At 34.6% G+C, this 27,073-nt stretch overlaps 2 protein-coding genes across 6 annotated transcripts in view; one reads left to right on the top strand and one right to left on the bottom strand.

The window, feature by feature from the left end:
* Positions 1–27,073, bottom strand: part of COG5 (component of oligomeric golgi complex 5) — a 386,409-nt gene that overhangs the window by 263,581 nt on the left and 95,755 nt on the right. The gene's annotated exons all lie outside the window — the stretch shown is intronic.
* On the top strand, positions 7,662–17,627 carry GPR22 (G protein-coupled receptor 22). 2 transcript variants are annotated; one of them, XM_074379245.1, is made up of 3 exons: positions 7,662–8,075; positions 8,998–9,929; positions 11,646–17,627. In XM_074379245.1, the coding sequence occupies exon 3, from the start codon at positions 11,671–11,673 to the stop codon at positions 12,970–12,972; it is 1,302 nt and encodes a 433-aa protein (XP_074235346.1). In that variant the 5' UTR covers positions 7,662–8,075; positions 8,998–9,929; positions 11,646–11,670; the 3' UTR covers positions 12,973–17,627. The 2 variants fall into 2 exon arrangements, with proteins under 2 accessions (XP_074235346.1, XP_074235345.1); XM_074379244.1 differs by lacking the exon at positions 7,662–8,075 and having other exon boundaries at positions 9,773–10,026.

Here is a 27,073-nt window from a genome sequence, read left to right as displayed (position 1 = left end):
AGAACACCGAGAAATCCCTATTCCCAAAAAACAGGACACAATGATTGCCGAGACTATTATGCCATATCTGATACAATAATTAATCCAGGTAGAAATGATGGCAATCTGGGGGGTACAGGTTTGGGTAAGCCAAACTGTCTGACTAGCAGCTACAATTTGTTTTTACAGTTTGCAGTCCCAAAGAAAAGTTGTTTTTAATCTGCTAGTCTTCTAACAGATCAGAAGGTTAGGCTATCTGAAACAGGCCAGGAACCAGTAAAAATATAACAAGGATAATCAAGGGGCTTATTGGTCAAAGCTGCCATCCACTCTCACTTTTCTGTAGCTGGCACTGACCCTCAACAGCTACAACAGCTTTTAATTGGGCATGAACCAGCAATGAAACAGGCCCAGGTATTTACAGGAAATTCCTTAAATCCAGGGCCATGAGTCAGCTGCTTTGTTTCAGGTGGCAAAGTGAGAAATAAGGTTTTCTCAAAAGGGGTAGGTTCTACTTCATGGAAAACCAAAATGACACTAAGGCCAGCTGCATGCATCCCTTTTCAAAGTTGCATCTGCCTTTTTCAAAAGAGGTGCACTTGGTAGCTGGGTCAGGCAGGTGGCACTGCTGTACTGGGAAATGGTATGAGTTCTCCAGCAGTCAGTGAGCCTTTAACCAAACTTGTGATTTTCTTTTCTTCCCTGCTGGGATGATACCTTATTTTTGCAGAATCACCCACAGAGGGGACAGGGGAACACCTCTCTACATGTAGCAGCCCATGAATACGACAATTTCCTCTGAATCTGTAAGTATTCATAGTATAAGAACATAAAATTATCAACACTAATTACACATTCAGCAGAGGAACCCAAAACAATAGTACATTGAATGGGCCCAGAGGTTCCATCTACATTTTAGCTTTTTAAAATTTGAGTGTTTTACCACAGACCAAGGAATTTAACATATGCACAAAAGGGACTACAGCCATAGTTGCCAGGAGACTACATTATTTCCTGAGGAGGAGCATGGGGTAGACAGGGTACCAGAGGAGGCTATCCTGCAGAGCACTGTGGTGGTGGGAAGGCTTTTCTTCCTTGGTTTCTCACTCCAGGGTGATGCTATGCTCCTGGAAATGCTTGCGCCTAGGGGTCTCTAATTTGCCCCCGTAGCTCCATCCTGCTGTCCTCAGTACGTTCAGCCTACCTTGACACCTGCCGTGCTTTTTCCCCACAGGACCACATAGGATGGTTAATTGAGCATCTCCATTCAACAGAGCTAGAAAAGTTTGAATTCTTCTCCCTCCGTGAGGTTCGCTACCATATTTGGCTTGTAACTTAAGCAGTTGAGGTTAGAATAGACGGAAAGAATAGAGAGAAAAATCAGAGACCACAAAATGAAAGAGCAGCTATGTACCAGTCAGCAAGACTGCATTTAAATTCCATTTCAAGTGGCTGCCCACCCAGACTCCACAAATGAACTTACAATATACTTAGTCTACCCAAAGCTCCACATCCTCATTGCTGACATCTTTTATGTTAGCTCTCAGAAGCCCTTGATTCAGCAGCCATACTGCCTTTTGCCTTAGGGCCCTGAGGCTTGCTGTTTTGTTGATATAATAGTCTTACCTCCTCCAGCCTAGAGTGAGCAATAACCAAGGCATTATTTGAGTAGCTTCATTTAGTTGCACCCCTCATTGCTTATCCCACGAAAAATTCATTAACAGGCAGGTCATTAGGAGACTTTTACTCTGTACCCCCGCACTTAAACAAGAACATTTGCTCCTGGTCTCATAACCTCTCAAACCAGCCCACAAGAGCCCTGTCGTTTCTCTTACAGGAAACTGTATCTCTGTCAAAATCATATGCTTGCAGCCAAAAATGTCAAAAATTATTAGGGTCTGGGATTCTACCCTATTTATAAGCTATGAAGCTAGGCTGTTACTGTTTTCATGAATGCTAAGATATAAGATGCCTGGGTCCAAACCAAACAACTGTATTACCCATAATACAGCAAACAGTATGAGCATGATTATCAGTGACAATGCGCTTTGCCCTCCAAGTTCGTGGCAAAGGACTGTGGATGCTCTGTGAACTATGAGTTTTTTCACAGCTGAAGAACACTGAGCTTGGGAAAGTTGCTATTTTTATAACAAAGAGAAGCAAGTCTGCTTGTATTCTCTTTGGTAAGGGCATCATTACTTCATTTCTCAAGATTGCCAGCTACAAATATAAGCCTGAGAAATGGATCGGGTAAAAGATAGTTTTGTTGGGGCTTTGCATTCTCAGCATATCCAGCAAGAATGTTCAGGGCTCATGGTGGACTGCTTCTCCCAACACATTCCTATTCAACCTAATACCAGAGGTCCTAGGCAGTAGAAAAAGGCAAGAATATAAATAAGTCACACATGTTTCAGGAAAAAGTAAACTATTTGCAGACAACATTAATTGTCTATATAGAAAATACTGTGGAATTCACACAAAAAACTCTCAAGGCTAATATATGAATTTAGTAAAGTTGCAGGATATGAGTTCGATATACAAAAACTGATCCTAATTACATACACTAACAATAAACAATTGGATTTTTTTTTTTTTTTTAATTAGCTGCTACTGGTTGGGCACAGTGGCTGATGCCTGTAATCCCAGCACTTTGGGAGGCTGAGGTGGGCAGATCACATCGCCAAGAGATAAGAGACCATGCTGGCCAACATGGTGAAACCCTGTCTCTATTGAAAATACAAAAATTAGCTGAGTGTGGTGGCATGTGTCTGTAGTCCCAGCTACTCAGGAGGCTGAGGTAGGAGAATCGCTTAAATCCAGGAGGCAGAGGCTGCAGTGAGCAGAGATGGCGCCATTGCACTCTAGCCTGGCGACAGAGCAAGACTCCATCTCAAAAAAAAAAGGTACTACTTCAGTAGCACTAAATAAATTAAATACAAATCTAACAAAATATGTGCACAATCTATAGGCCAAGAACTGCAAAATACTGACAAAATAAATCAAAAAAGCCCTAAAAATAATAGACATACTGTGTTTATAAGTTAGAAGACTCAGTACTGTTAAGATGTCAATTCCTTCCAAATTGATCTACAGATTCTCTACAATACCAATCAAAATAACAGCAAGCCTTTTGTAGATACCGCACCCCTAAACAGAGATCAGAAGGTAGCAGCAACTGAAGATACACTGCTGAATATACCTGGCGGACAGACACCAGTGATTAGTCTTCAAGAATTATTAACTAAACTCTTAAAATTCATCCATTTTCCCAAATGGATGACTCAAGTAGTATAGTGGATGTTACTGAGTCTATAGAACTATAGCCTACAGTAAAACTCTGCCATTCTCTCACTCTACAGAAAGAATGGCAGCCTTCTTTTAAAAACGTTACGTAACTAACTTGCATCAATAACAGACCACTAGATATAGATAGTCAGCTATGTCCTGCAGCAGAGGATAAGAGTAATAACAGCACAAAAGAGGGGACTTGACATAGCTTTGTTAAATATGCAATCTAGTTGATCAATGGACTTGGCCTCAGAACACAAAATTAATTTGATGCTGCACAACTTAGAAAATTATGCAAAGAAAAAAAGGAAGCAAGAGAAAAGAGAAATCAATGAAGTGACGAGGCACAAACATGGGTATTCGTATAGTTCTGTCATTAAAATACAAGAGAAAAGCATCAATAAAATCCATAATATTTAGGAAGATAAACAGGGTTATTAAGCAAATAGTAAACCAGAAAACTGGGCATGAAGGTAATAATTTGAACAAGGGCCCAAAGTAGACATGCCAACAGCTGTACAACAGAGGGAGGATAAACTGTGGTAATAGTCACAGGGTCCAAAGTCTAAGTTTGGATGGAAAAATGGCAAGAAATGCCATGTGTTTATTTTTATAATGTATATGATACTGGCAAATGACTTACAAATACAATGTGAAAAATAAAAATAAAAGAAATGTAAATGACCAATTTAGGTGAGGTAGGGAAGAATGGGAAAGAATAGCTTGTAGATTTTCTATCTGTTAAGTGTATGCAATTCTGATGCATGTGCTATATCAAATATAATCTGTTTTCAATTATTCTCATATAGAAAATGAATCACCAATGTTGTTGACGCTCTACTACTTTGGCTACTCCCCACTTGATGGAGGTTCAGCAGATGGTCCATTTCTATTTTTTTGATAAAATATTTGGTGTAAAAGAAATGTAAAGTAGAGAAGCCAAATGAAATTTCTGAATTGGCATTAAAGCAAAATAATCCATTTTTCCATGGGCTCCAGAATCAGAGTTCAAGGATTACTACACTAAATTGACATTGAAAAAGGATGCTTGTTACAATACAGCTTTAACCTGATTTTCAGCAATTAGAAACTGTTTGTGCATAGATATCTTAAAACTGTTTCAATGTACTTTCAGTTATGGTGAATTCCAGTATTTCACAAAGCTGAGATTTATTTACAGACTCAAGAGAATCTTCAAAACTGTGGTATCAGAACTGGCCACAAGCTGGGTAAGAATGATCTGATATGCAGAGCACAACGTAAACATAGAATAAATTACTCTGTCATAGTCATGGTTGTCCAAACTTAAGAAGACAAATACATAAAATTAAAAATCAGAGATTCCCCATATGATGAATTTTTAGGAATTAAAATAGATACCCAATTAAAATACTTATAACTAAAAAGGAAGGCATGAGTTTTGGAAAAGGATTTTAATTAAGCTGTATTTTGAGATTAGAATCAAATCTAGTGCTTAGTTATCATTAGGAAGTCAAATTGCTTTCCTAGGTTATTAAAGGTTAGCCTATAACATTATTTTATAACATGAAATTAGGTTTAAAATCACCAATTGTAGCATTCTTCAAAATTAGTATCCTATATGAATACAAAATATATTAAATGCACAAGTGTGAGTGTTACTATGGAAACAAGAATCTTTATAAACTGATAATTTGACATTAATTTTTTTTTTGAGACTGAGTGTCACCTTGTTGCCCAGACTGGAGGGGCAGTGATGCGATCTTGGCTCACTGCAACCTCCGCCACCAGGGATCAAGCGATTCTCATGTCTCAACCTCCTGAGGAGCTGGAACTAGAGACTCATGCTAATATGCCTGACTAATTTTTGTATTTTTTTGTAGAGAAAGGGTTTCACCATGATGGCCAGACTGTTCTCGAAATCCTGACCTAATGTGATCCACCCGCCTTGGCCTCCCAAAGTGCTGGAACTACAGACATGAACCACTGCACCCAGCCTGTTATTAATTTTTTTATGAAAATAGTATCTGATTTGCAATCATGGTTTAGATATTTGCATATTGGTTAAAAACAGGGGAAGTCAGAATTACCTTGTTAAGATTTCAGCATACCTTGTGATCACCAAAAAAAATTTGTGGTTTTTAAAAGGAAATAAAATTATACTAAGCATTGTACCCAAACAAAAAAAAAACAGTTTGTTACATCTTATGTATCCTTGGAGACAAGTTACTCACACAGAAAATAAAGTGCAATGTCCACGCTGAGTTACCATTATGGCTCAGAAATCCCAGATTTTGGTTTTTTTTTTTTTTTTAAATAATCTGAGTAAAACTTGAAAACACTGTCTCACAAAGAGTTAAACAAAGCATAAAAATATACTTCAACAAAAAGAGCCAAAGTTGACCCAAAGGAAGCTTGACTTGCCAAAAGTTATATAGGCAATAAATAGCAACTAACCCTAGATCATCCAATACTAAGTCCCAGAACCTTCATAATTTTCCAAAGAGAAAAGGCCAACTGCCTAGTAGAGTGTGGCTTGCAGAGTTTTAACACTGACTCTGCTGCTAACTTACCTAGACCCTTTTAAGTTAGTAGCTTTCCCTGTATCTTGGTTTCTTCAACTTCATGGGAATATTTTGATGATAAACATAAGCAACTACTTGAACTCTGGCAGAAAAGCACTCTACTGTGTTAATAATCTCCTCATCCCCACCACATATTTCAACTGATGCTAACATGTTTTCTCTAGTTTTAATTTGAAGCTTAAATGAACGCGTGTCATTTAAGGGGGGAGAGAGAGAGAGAGAGAGAGAGAGTGTGTGTGTATGTGTGTGTGTGTGTGTGTGTGTGTGCCTCTGTGTGTATTTAAGTTATCTTTATAAATGGCTGGCATTCTAACAAGATCTTTTCCCCCCACTTTCAAAATGCATGAATAGCAGCACAACGTTTTCATTTTTAGCATTACCAAAGCTTTGCCATCCAAAGCTGTGCAGAAGATTTTTTAAATTGACAATAAAATTTTCCACCACATTACTCTGAACTTGTATAGAAATGCAATTCACAACTCATATACTGGTCAGTTATTCCTCTATAAAGCTTCAACGCCACCAGTGGAAGATTATAAAAATACACACTGCTTTTCCAAATAATAAGAGAACAGTTCCAATTGCAAATAAAAAAACAGTATACATTTTGAAACATGAAGATCACTAAATATTCCTAAAATAATGGAAATAGGTGATGATTAACATTCTAACAGTTTAGCCACCTGTAATGTCTTCTAAAGAGTCCAGCTGTTTTAACTGCTTAATTCTAAAAAAAAATTTATCCTCACTATTAAAAATAGAAGCTTATTTATGGTACATAAAATTAATAGAAATTTAATTTTAAATATTTTAATTTAGATTTTTAATTTTAAATATAAAATTTAATTTAAAATTTAAATATTTACATATTTAATGCTAAATATTCAGCACTTATATCATTATTTCCATTTTGAAAGTGTATCTACCTTATCATTTAGCTTTATCACTTATAAAGACATGTAACTAACTTAATTTACTTTAAGAATATTTTATTAACAACATTAGCATGTAGCTACATATAATATTTAAGAAATAGCAATCCAAGAAATGTGCCCAGGTCAAAAATAGAATAAGCCAACTGAAATAAAATATTGTAGCAAGTGATCAGTATACATCTACCAAATAAAAGGGTTATCAAAGGTCGTGAAGACAAGGTAGTAATCTCCAAAAGTAATACAATTATTAATGAATAAAATTTTACACCCTGAGACTAAGCTATTACAATGAAATGTTTAAAAAATATTTTAGAGTATTATCACCTTAGGTCAATCTGATTATTATTTTGAATGAATGAATGAAATGAATGAATACCCAAATGAATGAATAAGTGAAGTCATGACAATGTTTAACACCTTGAGATGCTCACAATTTGGAATACTCAGAGAAGATGACTTGAATACAAACAAACTAGTTGAAATTCAATGTGGCTCACAGTAAAGAAGCAGTGGGTTTCTATTTGTAGAACAAAGAATCTCAACCAAAAACATATATATGACTAAAATATTCTCAAATGCAATTATCAAGGCTTTAAAAAGAATATATAGTTTTTACTATGTAAATCTTTTCTGTTCCCCCACCCCCCTGCATTTTTTAATGTTAGGCATAAGTGACCAACAAACCAGAATAGAATACACATTTTTAAAATACTAATTTACACATATTCTATTTAAGAACAACATATAACCACTCATAAATTTAGCCTTTTAAAAAAAGTATCCTTATATAAAACAGTGGGGAGCGGGGGAAATCCCTGCTATACATATGAAGCACAGTTTAAGCCCAATACAACTGACCAATCAAAATTAGTGAATGCACTGCATCTCTCTGCAGTGGAGAGAAGCGACAAGGTAGGCTGTCATTCTGCAAAAGCTGCCCAGAACAGGCTTTCCTCTGAAAAGCAGTGCCGTTCCTTTTTAGAAAGACTGAATCTAAATGTTGTCTCTGGAGACAAGAAGCCTTCAGTATGTTAAATTACTTTCATTATGTATTTTCAGATGCTTATTGATTCCACAGTAGGAAGAGTGAGAGACTGCAGCAGCCTCTAAGCAGCACTACATGTTCCATACATTAGCAGTACTGCTGAAACAATGGCACACTACAGACACATATTTTCATTAAGGTCATTTTCGAAGAGATGTTTATGACCCTCTTCCCCCAGTCCTCTACTAACAAGTGAACAAAATGAATCAATCCAAACTGGAAATGCTTCAACTACATCAAGAATTTATCAAATCTTTAGCAGAGGTAAGATGTGTTCCTTATTATAGTATACAGCTGCTTTTGAATTGGCATAGTGGGGTAAAAATTACTTTGAAAAATTTCAGCCTAAATTTTAAGAGTTTGTTTAATTCTACTTATTGCTAGACATGTATTTTAAGATCAATTTCTTTTAAGACATGCTAAAATTTAAATGTAATTTTTAGAATGCATTGTTAAATACAAATATTCTTTGTTAATTCACTATGAAGACAGCTTTTAAGTCACTTCAAATATACTAAATATTCTTAATGTAATCAGTACAGTTTTCCTCCAGTGTTCCAAAAATGCTTGTATTTCTTAAAAGAACAAGGTTTACTATTTTGCTGTTACTTATTATTTTTATGTTGTTTATTATTGGGCATGTTCATTGAAAATTAATTTGCAGTTATAATTTTTATTACCTTTTATATTTCAACACATGAACAATTCATCGATGGAAATTCATAGTATCTTGTCAGGAAATCTGTTTTAATGAGTTAAAATTCAAACCATGTGCTAATAATTAAGCAAGTTACAGTATTTTTACAGCAAGAAATGTTAAATTTATTACAAAGAGGAAATAACAATATGTTTAGTGTATGCTAACTGTTCATCGTCTCTGAAAATGCAGATTAGCTTCCAAAATCAGAGCAGAAACTAGTTTTAAAAAATACAGCTTTTCTCTCACAACTGTATTTGAAATATGAACTGTATTATTAAATAAGATAATATATACAATCTTTATTAGGAAAAAGGAATCTTATTTAAAGAAATTTAATTTTATGCATATAGCTGTGGCTCTAATAATTCAGTTTGGTTTTTGTGATAACAAATACTGGACAGTTTTTAAACAAAACTAAAGTAACTTTCAATTAATTACAAATTTTTAAAAATCCTGTTTCTTAACCAATTATTTTCTTTTCACAAGGACCGATAACAGCTAATTCAGTATTTACAACTGACAATATGAAGAATGCAATTGACTGAGCATCTCCCTAGCTGTCTGAACTACGAACTACAAGATGTTCCTGTAACACGACTTAAGACATTAAGGAGTTAAAACCAGGGAACAGGTCTACATTACTGTTGGAATATAAAAAATCAACTGTATCCTAGGAAGATGCTACATAAAATAACCACAAAAAGAAAAACAATATAACTGTAAAAGCCCAAAAAGAACTGGTGAGCATTTTAAAAATGGAAGTTTATACTTTAACATACCAGAATTGTGGAAGCTACTGATTCTGGAAGAAATAATGAAACATGAATTTCCAAAAAGAAAATAGCATACTTGACCAGCAAACAAAAGGAAGATTTAGCAAGTGTCTTCTGCACTAAATATTCAGATATTCATATCAATTGATACGACTAATGGATTTTTCTGACTTTTATGACCAATCATGTATCCTCATCTAATGAAAACAAACCAAATTAAATAGCAGATGGTTTTTATCAAAAGGGCATGGCCTGGATTTATAATATAAAGCAAGTTATGTGATCAAGAAAGCATTTCAAAATAGTGAGGACTGCTATAAAAACAGTTTACAATTGTAACAAAAGGATGTTTAAATATATTTTAGAAGCTACAAACCTTAAGTTCCCTTTTTTGTTTTCACATATTCTGGAACATAAAGAGACATTCTCATGTACACCACCAAAGGGAAACATAATTCCTATCATCCGAGGAAGTTTCTCTTGGTCATGACTTTTTAAAGCAAAACAAATAAAATATTATGTACTGTTCTTTAGAAATCTGTCAGCCAACTAAATCTCATAATGCAAGCAGTTGAAGTACTGGAGAGAAAATGAAAGAATTCCTACAAGACATGAAATAAATCACAGCTACTTCACTGTTGTCAGGTAAAAATTCATGTCAAAATCTGTCAATGATATCATGTATCAATTTGTCAAAAACTGCCATTGTGAGCCAAAAGGCCCATAAGGTAACAGCAAACAGGTAGGTCAGAAGATGCATGCACTGGACCACACTGTTTAACATTTACAAAATAACAGAATCTTGCTGTAGAGGAAATGTATTTTTCTTAATTATCATCTAACTTGACATTTCTGCTTTATTAAATTATAAATCTAACTGATGTGACAAAGACCTGATGTTTAATCTGTCAGTTGAGAAAACTTGGCACACTTAAAATTTTCCATTTTTATAGGACTTCAGTGTTAGCTAAGATCTTCACTTATTCGAATAAATATGCCTCTAGTAATAGTTTATACTAACTCAAAAGAAATGTTATCATTTGTGTTTCTGCAATATTATCCCCAAAATAACATGCATAAAACTGTATTCTAAAATTTGTCAAACATAACATCAAGTGAAAGTTAACATGAATTTTGAAATTAGCTTTTATAATTTATGCTTGAATATGATTTTGCAGTTGAACTGCTGTATTTTAAATGTGAACTATAGTTGGTTGTATGAGTTCATATTTAAACTCAATATACTGATTAAGTGACATTTTAGCCCAGAACATTAGACATTATTTTTTACAAATTATTTTAAACCCCTATATATTAAAACATAGATTTGCATCAATTAGCAAAAGAATTTGTATTTTTTAAAATTTTCTTCAAAATTAGACAATGGGTGATATACACAAAAGGTTTCACAGGTAATGTATAACTTTAAAACCTTCCTCAAAAAACAGGCTTCACATACCCCTTTTCCCTGAAATTTCATCTTTTAGTTTAAAAACTCAGTTTAAACAAAGTTAACTGATGTATTTCTTTAAACCACTTTTAAAATGGCTATGTGATATTAAATTTCCATTTCCTGTTTTCACAAGCTACAAGAGGGTGTGGCCACAAAATAAATCACTCGTCGGAGTGATTAATGCTCTTTTACCAAACTTTGTAGCTCTTTATTTTAGCATAACGTCCCATTTCTTCCAGTTTTTAAGTCTGCCAATTGTAAAGTTCACTGAGCATTGTGACTGTGATATATGAAATATTTATCACTGGCCTATTTCTGTGGGAAATAATTCCAAATGTCCCCAAGCACACTGTTGACTTCTGAATATGAAATTCAATCAACATGGATAAAGCATCTTAAAACAAACTAGTGTTCTGTGCCATTTGTCATTTTAAATGAACACTTGTCCTGTTCATTTGAAATCTCACAGGAATAATTACACCTACACTCATTATGCTAGAGTATATTAAAATAGCATTTATTTGCTACCTACTCACAACATTTAAATGAAATTTTAAGACATTGGCCTGAGATTTATTTTGTATGCTAGGTAGTTTTATCATACAAAAATATACTTTATCTCAAATAATAAGCTTGAAAAACTCAAATGAGGAAAATCCTTTAGTATATTAAAATAACTCTGTACTACCGAGGAACAATTTTCATAGTTATTTCTTCAAAAGGGAAACACAATTTTTTATAACAAAATAATGCAACCTTGATGTTTCTTAATTCTACATTTTTCTATTAATAGTTTACAAACTTAAAAATTAAACCAAGTACACAATTAAAAGATTTCTTACAAAGAACACATTCTACATCATTTAAATTGCCAAATATCAAACAGTTTATTCTATTTCACTTTCTAGGGAAAAAACCAACTGCTCCAAAAGAATGTGCTTTTCTCCCATTCTGGAAATCAACATGCAGTCTGAATCTAACATTACAGTGCGAGATGACATTGATGACATCAACACCAATATGTACCAACCACTATCATATCCGTTAAGCTTTCAAGTGTCTCTCACCGGATTTCTTATGTTAGAAATTGTGTTGGGACTTGGCAGCAACCTCACCGTATTGGTACTTTACTGCATGAAATCCAACTTAATCAACTCTGTCAGTAACATTATTACGATGAACCTTCATGTACTTGATGTAATAATTTGTGTGGGATGTATTCCTCTAACTATAGTTATCCTTCTGCTTTCACTGGAGAGTAACACTGCTCTCATCTGCTGTTTCCATGAGGCTTGTGTGTCTTTTGCAAGTGTCTCAACAGCAATCAACGTTTTTGCTATCACTTTGGACAGATACGACATCTCTGTGAAACCTGCAAACCGAATTCTGACAATGGGCAGAGCTGTAATGTTAATGACATCCATTTGGATTTTTTCTTTTTTCTCTTTCCTGATTCCTTTTATTGAGGTAAATTTTTTCAGTCTTCAAAGAGGAAATACATGGGAAAACAAGACACTTTTATGTGTCAGTACAAATGAATACTACACTGAACTGGGAATGTATTATCACCTGTTAGTACAGATCCCAATATTCTTTTTCACTGTTGTAGTAATGCTAATCACATATACCAAAATACTTCAGGCTCTTAATATTCGAATAGGCACAAGATTTTCAACAGGGCAGAAGAAGAAAGCAAGAAAGAAAAAGACAATTTCTCTAACCACACAACACGAGGCTACAGACATGTCACAAAGCAGTGGTGGGAGAAATGTAGTCTTTGGTGTAAGAACTTCAGTTTCTGTAATAATTGCCCTCCGGCGAGCTGTGAAACGACACCGTGAACGACGAGAAAGACAAAAAAGAGTCTTCAAGATGTCTTTATTGATTATTTCTACATTTCTTCTCTGCTGGACACCAATTTCTGTTTTAAATACTACCATTTTATGTTTAGGCCCAAGTGACCTTTTAGTAAAATTAAGATTGTGTTTTTTAGTCATGGCTTATGGAACAACTATATTTCACCCTCTATTATATGCATTCACTAGACAAAAATTTCAAAAGGTCTTGAAAAGTAAAATGAAAAAGCGAGTTGTTTCCATAGTAGAAGCTGATCCCCTGCCTAATAACGCTGTAATACACAACTCTTGGATAGATCCTAAAAGAAACAAAAAAATTACCTTTGAAGACAGTGAAATAAGAGAGAAATGTTTAGTACCTCAGGTTGTCACAGACTAGAGAAAAGTCTAAGTTTCACCAAATCCACATTCAAATGAGTTTTAAATTTAAATTGTAAAAACTGATATTACTGCCAAATAGAAGAAATATTTTAAGTATTGATTATGTTGTAAATTTTCAATGTGAATGTCAATTAGATTAGGTCATATATATCCAACTTCTTCATTACTTAATGTATTTGTTGCATGGCAGTTTGTTAAGGTACTATCATGTGTACATTTTGTCAATATTATGTCCAACAGAAAATATTCATGTAAGTCATATTTTCTAAAGAATAAATACATAGCCTTAAAATAGTGTATAACTTTAAAATGTAACTGACATAGGTATCCTTGCTTTTTTTTTTTTTTTTGAAGTTACAGTGCATTATTTCTAAGCCACAAATTACAGATATACTTACATGACAACTAGGGTGGCATTTTAACCTAAAACCCAAAATTATGGGCTCAAAACAATCCAGGATCTTCCATACCACTATCCTGTGTTTGCTGGTATACTGTACTTGCTATGTCTGATGCATCAAAAATGATGAACTGTGTATGAAGCTATATTCTTTTAAATGTAAAAAATCATAGGATTTATCAAAATTTTAAAATTAATGAACAACAACAGAAAACACCTCTGTATACACACCAAGATAGAGAAACTTTAAAATTCATGTTTACTATGAAAAAAAAACAAACAAACTGATTTTCTAAGTTCAAGGACAGTATGCCTATAATATACAAATGAAAAGAAAATAAAGGGAAGGAAGAACACTAAAGCACCAGCCTTTTTCTTCCCTTCTCTCTTTGCTTAAGTTTAAGCTAAATGCTCTGGATTAATACAGTATACTGGTTTAAAAAAAAAAAAAAAAAAACCAGTACATTAAAATAACCTACTTCATAACTTTATTCAACTCAGCCCTTTTGTATAATAGAAAGTTAACTATCCAAATCTGAATACCAGGAAGGGTGGGGGGGGGAGATATTATGCTATTATAGAAAAGTCTAACAAAGCCTCTAATTTTAGATACATGCAAGTTTAGAGTAATACAGTTTATACGATGTTCTTAAGCAATCATAGCTCTAGCTCCCATGTATTTCAAAATATAGTTGTTTTATTTCCACACTGAAAATCATTAAAGTAACAATAAATCTTGTCACTTTTCTACTCTACCATCACTTAATTTAACTTCAGGCATGTTTCTCTCCAACCCTGAATTCATGTGGGAAAATCATGAAATTGCGAACCCTAACTACAGATTACAAGGATTAGAAATATCATAGGAAGCCAATATTTTCCAATTGCTATAATGTAATAATCTATCAGTAAGTGCCAATATCACTATCAGAAAATTAGCAGTGTTACTTAAAATAGGAAAATACTGCATTGTAATTGGCTAGGTGAACAACTTTTATTCTATTTTTTGAAAATGTATTCACTAACCCAAGTAGCAACCCATTTTTAAACTAAAAAAAAAAAAAAAGTCCAAAAATTCAACAATATATCACTTTTATACAAATAAATGAGATTTATCCAGTCTAGTTTACTAAATATCTGAATCCTTGGAGAAATGAATACCATGCAATAGCTTGGACTCATTAAGGTAACACGGCAAATTAAATAGTAAATTACTTCTGATAATAATGTTAACATAATGTCAAATCTTGGCAAAACCTCAGTTTCCTTCTGCCTTATTTCCTACTGTTTTTTGAAGTTAAAAAAATGCTTCAAAATGTAGCATAGCCAAGTTTTTGAAACCCCAAAGGGAAATTAACACTTCAGGCACAAAAGTATCAAGAAAATGTTGATTTGGTGCCATTTGGCACAGCGTAACTCCTAATCTTCTTTTATTTTATTTTTTTAACCCAGGAAATAAAACAAACTCTTCACTTAAAAAATTTTTAAATGAATTTTATAACTGGACTCCAACCATAAAATAAAATTGTAATATCTAGTTTTATAATCTTAATAAAAATTAGACTATTTTTAGAGCCCTCATATTAAGGAAAACTCCCTTACGTTTTAAATATTTTTATTCTTAAGGTTTATAACTATGCCAAAGAACTCAGTATAAAAACAGATTTCTAATATATTTATCTAAAGTGCTTTCATGCCTTATCTTCTGTAATAAGAAATAAATAAATGGCAAATATCACAATATTGCCCTTAAAACTGCTATTATTTCTAAATTTGGCAATGAAGCAGACATTGAACAAGCATTTTTGCCCATCTGTAATGATCTTTCAGGTATACAAAAGTGCATCAACTGATTTATGACAAGAAAATTCATACCTATCAGAAAACTTCTAATAGCTTTCTAATGTGCTAAGTAGTATAAAATATGCAAACCAAAATAATACTTATAAGTTAAAATTTAGCTTGAAAAACAAGTCACAACTATGTTTCCACTACTGACCTCAGCTTAAATGTGAGAATGAAAAGCTTAGACAACTTTTTGTATTAAACATCTGTTCTATGAAAAGATAAAATATTTCTATTTTCCTCATGTTGGTCTTCATTACAATGTGTGAATTCACTTTATTTCAAGTAATTTTGCTCATAAAAGCATTAAGGCTAATATTTCCTGTTAGAATGAAAAATTAAAAATGCAAACACAACAGAGGCAACAGCAAACTCAATATGGGACCCTTCTTAAAACTAAATTTTTCTGTCCATATGCTATTATAAATCATAGGCACAGATATCAATTTCTACAGTTAATTGGGTCAGTTCTTCCAAAGGATAAAAAGCCCTTAGTTGCCTTTAGTAGGGCTTATTCCACATAGCATTTTAAATATCAACCAAAGATGAGCTCAACAAGATGTGAAAATATTATTTGCTTTTTTTGTTTAAAATTTTTTAAGGGAGCTGTTACTTTGTCAAATACTACTGAACAAATGTTCAAACTTATTATAAAGGTAGAATTATTTACAATGATGCATCTTTTAAAATGCCTTTCATGATAATTCTGTATTTCTTACCCAAGTCAGTTTTTAGGTATATGTTCTATTTTTTCATCCTTTAACTAAAATTACAGCAGTCTCTCCTTAACAGCAGTTTTAATTGATACAGTTTCAGTTTCCCAAGGTCAGTTAGCATGTCCAAAAATATTAAATTGAAAATTCAAGAAATAAACAATTTATAAGTTTTAAATTGTTATATCTAAACTTATTTATATACTTATGTATAATTGTTCTACTTTATTATTAGTTGTTTTTAATCTCTTACTGTGCCTAATTAATCTTTATCATAGGTATGTATGTATAGGAAAAAACATAGTACATAATATACTATAGATAGGGTTCAATACTATCCATGGTTTCAGGCATCCTCCAGTGGTCTTGTAATGTGTCCCTGCCGATAAGGGGGGACTAATGTACAGCAAACTCTCAGTTCCTTGGGCATTAAAAATCAGATTTCTCATTGAACTGAAATTAGACTTAAGGCTTTAAAGAAATCTAAAATTATTAGGAAACAAGATCTTAGTAGGGCTTATTCCACCTATTTCAAGGCTACTTCCCAAAGTCAATAAAACTGTTCATTTTATTGCATTTTATGACTATAAAATTAAGTAAGCTTTGTAATTCAATTAGCATTTAAAATCTCACAGTACAGATGCATTTTGGCAGATACTTTGAAATATATGAAAGATTCATTATCCTCAAGAGCTTAAAATCTAGAGTCAAGGCATTAAAAGGTATGGCAATACCTAAAAACAGAGGCAGATGTGGTAAATACTATAAAAAATGAATAAAGTTCTTTTAGACTTAAGAAGAAAGGGATCGTGTTGAATTTAAGAAGAATATAAACAAAAACACTGCTGAATAAGGCACTGCAGCATATTCTGGAAGAGCAAGTTGTTCTTTGTAAGAATGATAATAGAGTAGGGAGAACTTATCTAGAAAGTTAAACTTGGGCCATAACTAGAAGAGATAATGCAAGCAGGGAAATACAAGGTGAAAAAATGAGCTTCAAAAGAACAAATAAAACAGCAATACATAAATAGCTTTGATGAGGTAAGACACAGAAGACAGGAAGCTGCCCCCATCACCTTCATCGCTAGTGAAAGGCCTGGCAATAAGTGATGGCAATAGCGTGACAAAGGAGTATACAGATGTGACAGCAGTGTGAAGACAGAATAACAGTAGTTAGGAAAGAAAACTGGCATAAGAGATTGAAGAATTAAAAATAATGACCAGAGGGAAGACCATAAGAAACAGACTATCCTCAATAAATAACTATTCAATTATGCTTTGCATAAATTACATTGATAACACAAGCAAAAACAAGAATCTATGACGAGGCAGAAAACTCAATGAAGTAAAACAAGTAACATTAAAAAATGTTCTAGTTATGGCCGGGCGCAGTGGCTCACGCCTGTAATCCCAGCACTTTGGGAGGCCGAGGCGGGTGGATCACCAGGTCAAGAGATCGAGACCATCCTGGTTAACATGGTGAAACCCCGTCTCTACTAAAAGTGCAAAAAATTAGCTGGGCATGGTGGCTCGTGCCTATAATCCCAGCTACTTGGGAGGCTGAGGCAGGAGAATTGCCTGAACCCAGGAGGCGGAGGTTGCGATGAGCCGAGATCGCGCCATTGCACTCCAGCCTGGGTAACAAGAGCAAAACTCCATCTCAAAAAAAAAAAAAAAAAAAATGTTCTAGCTATGAGAAGCTATTCAGAATGAAAATTTTAAGTTGATGTTTTAAATTATCTACTTTATATATTTTTCAATTGGTTTATTCCAGTTTTCCATTAAACACATATTTTCTAACTATTTTAACTATTAAAAAAATACAGTGAGAAAATACCAATGTATGTAAAGTAAAACATACAAATGTCATCCTTCGCTTTTTTCCCCTGAACAATTTATTACGAGCATCCATCCAACTCCTTATATACATACAGCCCTCATTCTTTGTTAATGGTTACATAAAAATAGTTTTGTTTTTGTTTTTGTTTTTGTTTTTTGAGACAGTCTTGCTCTATCACCAGGCACCAGGCTGGAGTACAGTGGCGCGATCTCAGCTCACTGCAACCTCCACCTCCTGGGTTCAAGCAATTCTCCTGCCTCAGCCTCTCGAGCAGCTGGGACTACAGGCGCACACGACCATGCTCAGCTAATTTTTATGTTTTTTAGTAGAGACAGGAGTTTCACCATGTTGGCCAGGATGGTCTCGATCTCTTGACCTTGTGATCTGCCCGCCTTGGCCTCCCAAAATGCTGGGATTACAGGCGTGAGCCACCGTGCCTGGCCATAAATCGTTTTTTAATTAAAAAATTTTAAAATAGGAACATTTCTAAAGGATAAAAGCAATGAAATTGCAAATAAAGCTTTTTCTATTCCAATTAAGTGACTTCGAACTGTATATCAAAATGACCTTAGAAAATTTACATTTTCAGTTTCAATTAAAAACTAAAATTTTCAGTTGCCAAAGGTAACCTGGCAACTCAAAAGGTTATATTTCAGAATGAAGTCAAGAACCAATGGGAAAACCATAAAATAATTTATTTCTTTCCATCCTTTCCACTAAATAAGAAAACTAAACTTTTAGCAACTATTTTCTTTCTATCTCAAGATGAGCACTTGTATGTATTCCTGAATGTAAGCCCCCCACACAGGGACTGCAGTGAACTCTAAGAAAGTTAAAAATGAGTTGACCAATAATAAATGTTAGAAATTTTAAAAGCTCAGATCATATCATAAAAGAGAAAAGTGAGGAGATAACAGAACCCAGATAAGGCTGGAAAAAGACCTAAAATACTCAAAGATGCTAAGTTCTTAGAGAAATACAAATAGAATACAGAATTGTAGGTTAGAATTCACAAAACAAAACTAATTTGAAGATTGACTTTTTTCTAAAAAGTGTTCAAAACAGCAAAAGACACCCTACTGACAGGCTGCGCATACTAGAAATTTAATAACAAACACAGCATCATAACAAGTAGAATAAATACTAAACTTTGCAACAATTTATAGATATTTAGAACAAAATGGTACTAAAATGTAGAAACAAATGGAAAAGTAGGCTTATCACTAATATAAAAGCCATCACATTTTAAGAAATACTCATTTTTTTCAGGACAAAAAGAACCAAGCAAACGTAATCACAATAATATTTCTTCCCTTGCTCATATTAAAACAACATGTGAAAATAGTCCTAAGTGTCTCTCCCATTCTATTCACACATTTTCTACAGGCCTCCATGAGCTATATTCATGGCTTTCAAATATGACAGCTTTGTACTTGCACCAGCAAGTGGTAAAATGTGCTGTCATTTCTGTCACTAACACCAGTATCAACTCCCTCCCACTATCAAACTCTGAAGCATCAAGTAAGATAAGGGAGGAGAGCTGAGTCTGTCTGGGATTGAGGTCATTTTTGTCACCCTGCTTCCATGAAAGCAGTATGTCATATTTTTCTAAGAGGTATTAAGCAAGGCAGACTGCCAAAACACATCAACCAATTTCTCAGGATGAAGAGAAAAAGTGGCTAGCGAGGATGACAAGGTTATGGGAAACTGCTTTTCCCTCCGACAGCTTTGGACATACAATACTCTTAAGATTTGCAAAATTAAACGTTTTAAATTTTATATAAAATTTTAAAATGTTAATGCTAACAAATGAGAGCACTGGCCATATTAAATGTAGACTATAGGATTGAGAAATACATATGGGACTGTAGTGAGGTAATAATTATATGTATTAATATATTTCCATCAGCCAGTAATACTACACACATCCCATACGCCATATACGATAAGCTGAGTACACTGGGAATATTGTTTATTGATTGGATAGAGAAGAATCAAAGATATGTATTTCATCCAAAATACTGTTAATGCCTCAGGACAGGTTGAAATATAAATTATCTAATTTACATACTCTGTACTTTGTTTTCCTCTCAATTCTTAAAGAACTTTGTCTCTTCTTTTGCTGTTAAATGTTTTCCTACTATCACTTCTTACAAACAACAAAACTCTAGCAAACTGTAGCCGCCTAATTACTTTATAAAAACTGTCTTAAATGCACACAATACAGTAACAGTTGGCAACATTAATACACTTTTGCACTACTTTTACAATGCCTTTATACTGCTTTTATGATGCTTCTCAAAAAAGTACCTGATACATACTAACTGATCAGTAAATATTAGTGGAATTGAAAATGAACAAATTTAAACCTCAGATCCTACTGTTACATCTTGTTTAAAAGGCTGTTTCTCAAAATGTAGTCCACCTGTATCAGAGACTCTTTGGTATTTTTTAAAATAGCAATTCCTGGGCCCATCTCTGACCCTCTGACTTACTGAATCAGAATCTCTGAGGTCCCAGTCCTGAAAAACTTTTGTTGTTGTTGTTGTTTTTTTTTTAAGAGATAGGGACTTCCTCCGTCACCCAGGCTGGGGTGTAGTGGTACAATTATGGCTCACTGCAGCCTTGAATTCTGAGGCTCAAGCAATTCTCTCACCTCAGCCTCTCGAGTAGCCAGGACTACAGGCATGCATCACTAAGCCCAGCTAATTTTTTAAAAAACCTATGTAGAGACAGGGTCTCATTATGTTGCCCATGATGGTCTCAAATTCCTGGCCTTGAGCAATCCTCCCACCTAGGATTGGCCTCCCAAAGGTCTGGGATTACAGGTATCGGCCACCACGCCCAAACAATATATGTTTTAGTAAGTACTCTCAGGTGATTTGTGTGCTGAAGTTTAAGAATTACTACTTTAGGTATCAGAAGACAGACTATGTGTATCAAGGTGACATTCAGGTAATAAATGAAAACATATAGAAGCAGCTCTTATTTCAGACTGTAAAGCCTTCTTGAAAAAAATTCCTCCATTTAATTCATTTTAACTGATTAAATTTTAGTTGGATTATATATACCATAACCCAGTACATTAGCTTCCTAAAAAATAAAATTTTGTTTCTTTAAAAGTTATCTAGACAAAAGTTTCCTTTAAGAACCATATGCTCTCAGAAGATAAAATACTACCAAACACGAAACATTCACCATAAACTGTTATATACCTCACTCAACCGAAATACTCAATTAATTATAAAACTGCATGGCTACTATTTTTCATAAAATTCTTACTCAAACCAGAAGTACAACTCTTGTACATTTTTTGCTCATTTCATTATAAAACTTCTACTAAAACATAATAATTGACATAAAAGAATTACTTATAAAATAAACTTGCAGTGAAAATACTTAAAAATTATATTTTGCATACGTTTTGAACAAATGCCATTCAGGTTAGGTAGAGATTTGAAGTAAACATTTTTCCTTTGCTATTATTATTTCCTTTGTACCATTAATGCCATTTAGTAAACAATAACCTAATCTTTGATATTTTTATGACATCCTTTAATTTAAATTCCTGTTCTGTATAACAGTTTAAGTAGCACCGATGTTTGATAAACGCCACAAATGGTATTACAGAAACACTACTCTAGGAACAGTTCTTATTAACCCTTTCAGGAGGGATTTTTTTCCAACCACACTGAAAATATCTTTGTTATTACTTTTGGCTTTTAGTATTTTCATTGATTTAATCACAGACCTAACCTATCGCAACTTATTATTGAAAATGAGCATTACTGAAAATCGGCTGCTGGTGATACATCTTAAAGATACAAGGACAATAATTCACGTGATTGGATATGGCCACCTTACAGAAAAATATGTGCCAAATAATATATTCCAGATAAACAATGACTTTAGTATAAGGTTTCCTAAAGTCTCATAAAGTACCTAAATCAGATGCAAAACATCATACGTGCGTTTATGCATTTTTTTTCCTAGAGCAAAGATTTACAAATTGATTAAGATCCTCCAAAGAATATGTAATCCAAAACTAAAATAAAAACCATTATTAGTGTTAAAAAGGAAGCAGGAAAGCAAAATTGGTAAATGTTGGTAGATATAATCTTATTTATTTATATCTTCCCTTATCCTAAAGATCATACGAAATAACTTTAGCATTTTCTTTTTCTTTTTTGAGACAGAATCTCAGTAAGTTGCCCAGGCTGGCCTCATACTCCTGGTCTCAAGCAATCCTCCCTGCTCAGCCTCTTGAGTGTCTGGGGTCACAGGTACACACCACCACCCTCAGCAAGGTAACTTTAAAAAGCACAGAATTTTAGCTAGAACTGAACTAAATGCAAAAGTAATAAAATCAGAGCAAAGAGCACGAAAAGCATGAAAAAAATGCTTTTATCATTAAGTCCTGCACTCTTCCAAGAAGTGAGCCACAAATTGCTCCTTATAATTTCTTTTAATTTTTATTTTAGGCTCTTTCTTTGAATTCCACATAATTTCTATTAGGTCAGTTAAAGAGGGAAAAGGAGCTGATTACATGTGTCAAAATGGTAAGATTAAAAACTCCCTAGCTGCTCAGTAGAAGTACAAACTATTGGTACTAAGAACACACAGCAGTGACTCTCATGGGTTTTCCCATGTCTCTCATGGGTCTTCTCAATGTTTTCCACAACTATATAGGTATTTTAAGTCTCACATGGTTCTTATATTCCTCAATGTATAACAATGGCCACAATAACCTTACAGAAAAGGCAACAAGAAGTCTCATAAGGCTAATGATTGTAATAGTCCTCAATGTACAATAGCAACATCAAACAAAAGAAAAATTCAGTAAAAAGAATTAGATGGGAATGGTTGTGTACTTATAAAACCCTCTGCAACTCTGGTTAAATCCAGGGATAGATTCTAGAATATTAAAATGGTGGATCTGAATCATTTCGTAAAACACCCGAAAGGTCAATCAGACTGGGCAGAAAAAGGAGGGTAGCACTTCCAACTGAAAAGAAGATAGCTGTTTTTTTTTTTTTTTTTTTTTTTTAATTATTTATTGTACTTATTTTTCTTTTTTCTTTTTTTAGAGACGGGGTTTTACCATGTTGGCCAGGTTGGTCACGAACTCCTGACCTCAAGCAATACACCCGCCTAGGCCTCCCAAAGTGCTGGGATTACAGGCGTGAGCCACTGCGCCCGGCCTATTTATTATACTTTAAGTTCTAGGGAGATATGCAGAACATGCAGGTTACATATGTATACACGTGCCATGGTGGTTTGCTGCATCCATTACCCCATCATCCACATTAGGTATTTATCCTAATTCTATCCCTCCCCGATATCCCGCCCCCGCCATCCCTCCCATTGCCCCCGATCCCCTGACAGGCCCTGGTGTGTGATGTTCCCCTTCCTGTGTTCATGTGCTCTCATTGTTCAACACCCGCTTATGAGTGAGAACATGCGGTGTTTGGTTTTCTGTTCTTGTGTCAGTTTGCTGAGAATGATGTTTTCCAGCTTCATCCATGTTCCTTCAAAAAAACATGAATCCATCCTTTTTTATGGCTGCATAGTATTCCACGGTGTGTATGTGCCACATTTTCTTAATCCAGTCTATCTTTGATGGGCATTTGGGTTGGTTCCATGTCTTTGCTATCGTGAACAGTGCCGCAGTAAACATACATGTGCATGTGCCTTTATATAAAAACAAAAATGGCCTTCAGGTTTTCTAATAGTTATCTTCTCATTCCCTTACCCACCAACCTTCAGAGATTCACTAATTAAGAGAAATGCCTGGAGCATGGACTGATAACTTTCAAAAATATCTTCCATAACATACATCTCAATTTTCTAGTTTTCACAATGAATATATATTGTTAATATAACTTTACAAATTAAAAATGTTTATAAGAAATATTGTTTTATTAAACCATTGAAAGTATTATGACAGTAGTATTTAATTTTAAAAATACACAAAATTGAGCTGATTATTCCAAGAGTATTTCTTTTTTGTAATTGTACTTTGGGCTGTGAGATACATGTGCACATCCTGCATCCTGCAGGATTGTTGCATAGGTACATACATGCCATGGTTTGCTGTCTCCATCCCCCTCCCATGCCCGTCGCCTACATCAAGCATTTCTCAGGGTGTTATCCCTCCCCATCCTCCCCACCTACCACTGTCCCTCCCCTTCCTTCCCCTCCACCCCCAATCTAGGCCAGTGAGTGCTGTTCCCTTCCCTGTACCCAAGTGTTCTCATTGTTCATCACCCGTCTATGAGGGAAAATATGCAGGCTTTGGTTTTCTGTTCTTGTGTCAGTTTGCTGAGAATGATGGTTTTTAGATTCATCCATGTCTCTACAAAGGACACAAACTCGTCATTTTTTATGGCCACATAGTATTCTATGGTGTATACGTGCCACAGTTTCTTTGTCCAGTCTATCATTGATGAGCATTTTGGTTGTTTCCAGGTCACTGCTATCATAAACAGCGCCACAACGAACATACATGTGCATGTGTCTTCATAACAGAATGATTTATAATCCTTTGGGTATATACCCAGGAATGGGATTGTTGGATCAAATGGAATTTCTATTTCTAGATCCTTGAGGAACTGCTGTCTTCCACAATGGCTGAACTAGTTTACACTCCCACCAACAGTGTAAAAGTGTTTCCTTTTTCTCCACATCCTTTCCAGCATCTGTTGTCTCCAGATTTTTCAATGATCGCCATTCTAACTGGCATGAGATGGTATCTCAATGTGGTTTTTATTTGCAGTTCTCTAGTGACCAGTGATGATGAACAATTTCTCATATGTTTGTTGGCTGCATAAATGTCTTCTTTTGAAAAGTATCTGTTCATATCCTTTGCCCACTTTTGAATGGGTTTGTTTTTTTCTTGTAAATCTGCTTTAGTTATTTATAGATTCTGGATATTAGCCCTTTGTCAGATGGGTAGATTGCAAAAATTTTTTTTCCCGTGCTCTTGGTTGTTGGTTCACTCTAATGATTGTTTCTTTAGCTGTGCAGAAGCTCTTAAGTTTAGATCCCATTTGTCTATTTGGCTTTTGTTGCCATTGCTTTTGGTGTTTTAGTGATGAAGTCCTTGCTGTGCCTATGTCCTAAATGGTGTTGCCTAGGTTTTCTTCTAGGGTTCTTATAGTGTTAGTTCTTATGTTTATATCTTTAATCCACCTGGACTTAATTTTTGTATAAGGTGTAAGGAAGGGATCCAGTTTAAGTTTCCTGCATATGGCTAGCCAATTTTCCCAACACCATTTTTTAAATAAAGAATCCTTTCCCCATTGCTTGTTTCTGTCAGGTTTGTCAAAGATCAGATGGTTGTAAATATGTGGCATTGCTTCCCAGGCCTCTGTTCTGTTCCACTGGTCTCTATCTGTTTTGGTCCCAGTACCATGCTGTTTTGATTACCGTAGCCTTGTAGTAGAGTTTGAAGTCAGGTACCGTGATGCCTCCAGCTTTATTCGTTTTGCTTAGGATTGTCTTGGCTACGCAGGCTCTCGTTTCAATTGGTTATCTCCAGTTCTGTGAAGAAGGTCAATGGTAGCTTGATGGGGATAGCATTTAATCTATAAATTACTTTAGGCAGTATGGCCATTTTCACAATATTGATTCTTCCTAACCATGAGCACGCAATCTTTTTCCATCTGTTTGTGTCCTCTCTTATTTCCTTGATCAGTGGTTTGTAGTTCTCCTGGAAGAGATCTTTTATACACTTTGTTATTTGTATTCCTAGGTAGAAATTGTAAATGGGAATTCGCTCATGATTTTGCTCTTTGTCTGTTGTTGGTGTATAGGAATGCTTGTCATTTCTGCACATTGATTTTGTATCCTGAGATTTTGCTGAAGTTGCTTATCAGCTTAAGGAGGTTTTGGGCTGAGACGATGCAGTCTTCTAAGTATACAATCATGTCACCTGCAAATAGGGACAATTTGACGACTTCTTTTCCGAACTGAATGCCCTTTATTTCTTTTTCTTGCCTAACTGCTCTGGCAAGAAATTCCAATACTATGTTGAATAGGAGTGGTGAGAGAGGGCATCCTTGTTTTGTGCCAGTTTTCAAAGGGAACACTTCCAGGTTTTGCCCATTCAGTATGATACTGGCTGTGGGCTTGTCATAAATAGCTTTTGTTTTTTGAGATGTGTTCCACTGATACCTAGTTTATTGAGTTTTTAGCATGAAACGGTGTTGAATTTTATAAAAGGCCTTTTCTACATCTATTGAGATAATCATGTGGTTTTTGTCACTGTTTCTGTTTACGTGACAGATTACATTTACAGATTTGCATATGTTGAACCAGCCTTGCATCCCTGGATGAAGCCTACTTGATCATTGTGGATAAGCTTTTTGATGTGCTGTTGGATTCAGTTTGCTAGTATTTTAATGAAGATTTTTGCATCGATGTTCATCATGGATATTGGCCTCCAGTTTTCTTTCTTAGTTGTCTCTCTGCCAGGTTTTGGTATCAGGATGATGTTGGTCACATAGAAAGAGTTAGGAAGGATTCCCTCCTTTTGTATTGTTTGGAATACTTTCAACAGGAATGGTACCAGCTCCTCTTTGTATGCCTGGCAGAATTTGGCTGTGAACCCATCTGGACCTCGACTTTTTTTGGTTGGTAGCCTATGAATTGCTGCCTCAATTTCAGAGCTTGTTATTGATCTATTCAGGGTTTCAACTTCTTTCTGGCTTAGTCTTGGGAGTGTGCAAGTGTCCAGGAATTTATCCATTTCTTCCAGGTTTACTGGTTTACGTGCATAGAGTTGTTTGTAGTAATCTCTGATGGTGGCTTGTATTTCTGTGGAATATGTGGTGATATCCCCTTTATTGTTTTTATTGCATCGATTTGATTCTTCTCTCTTTTCTTTTTTATTAATCTGGCTAGCAGTCTATTTTGTTGATCTTTACAAGAAACCAGCACCTGGATTTACAAATTTTTCAAAGGGTTGTTTTGTGTCTGTATCTGCTTCAGTTCTGCTCTAATCTTAGTTATTTCTTGTCTTCTGCTTGCTTTTGAGTTTTTTTGATCACACTCCTCTATCTCTTTCAATTTTGACAACAGGGTGTCGATTTTAGGTCTTTCCTTGTTTCTCATGAAGGCATTTATTGTTATAAATTTCCCTCTATACACTGCTTTAAATGTGTCCCACAGATTCTGGTATGTTATGTCTTCATTCTCATTGGTTTCGAAGAACATTTTTATTTCTGCCTTCATTTCATTGTTTATCCATTTGTCATTCAGGAGCAAGTTGTTCAGTTTCCATGTGATTGTGCAGTTTTGA

Source organism: Saimiri boliviensis, chromosome 10 (assembly GCF_048565385.1).
Source record: "Saimiri boliviensis isolate mSaiBol1 chromosome 10, mSaiBol1.pri, whole genome shotgun sequence".
Classification (NCBI taxonomy): Eukaryota; Metazoa; Chordata; class Mammalia; order Primates; family Cebidae; genus Saimiri; species Saimiri boliviensis.
The sequence above is the reverse complement of the archived record's forward strand: the minus strand, read 5'-3'. Positions and strand labels throughout refer to the sequence as shown.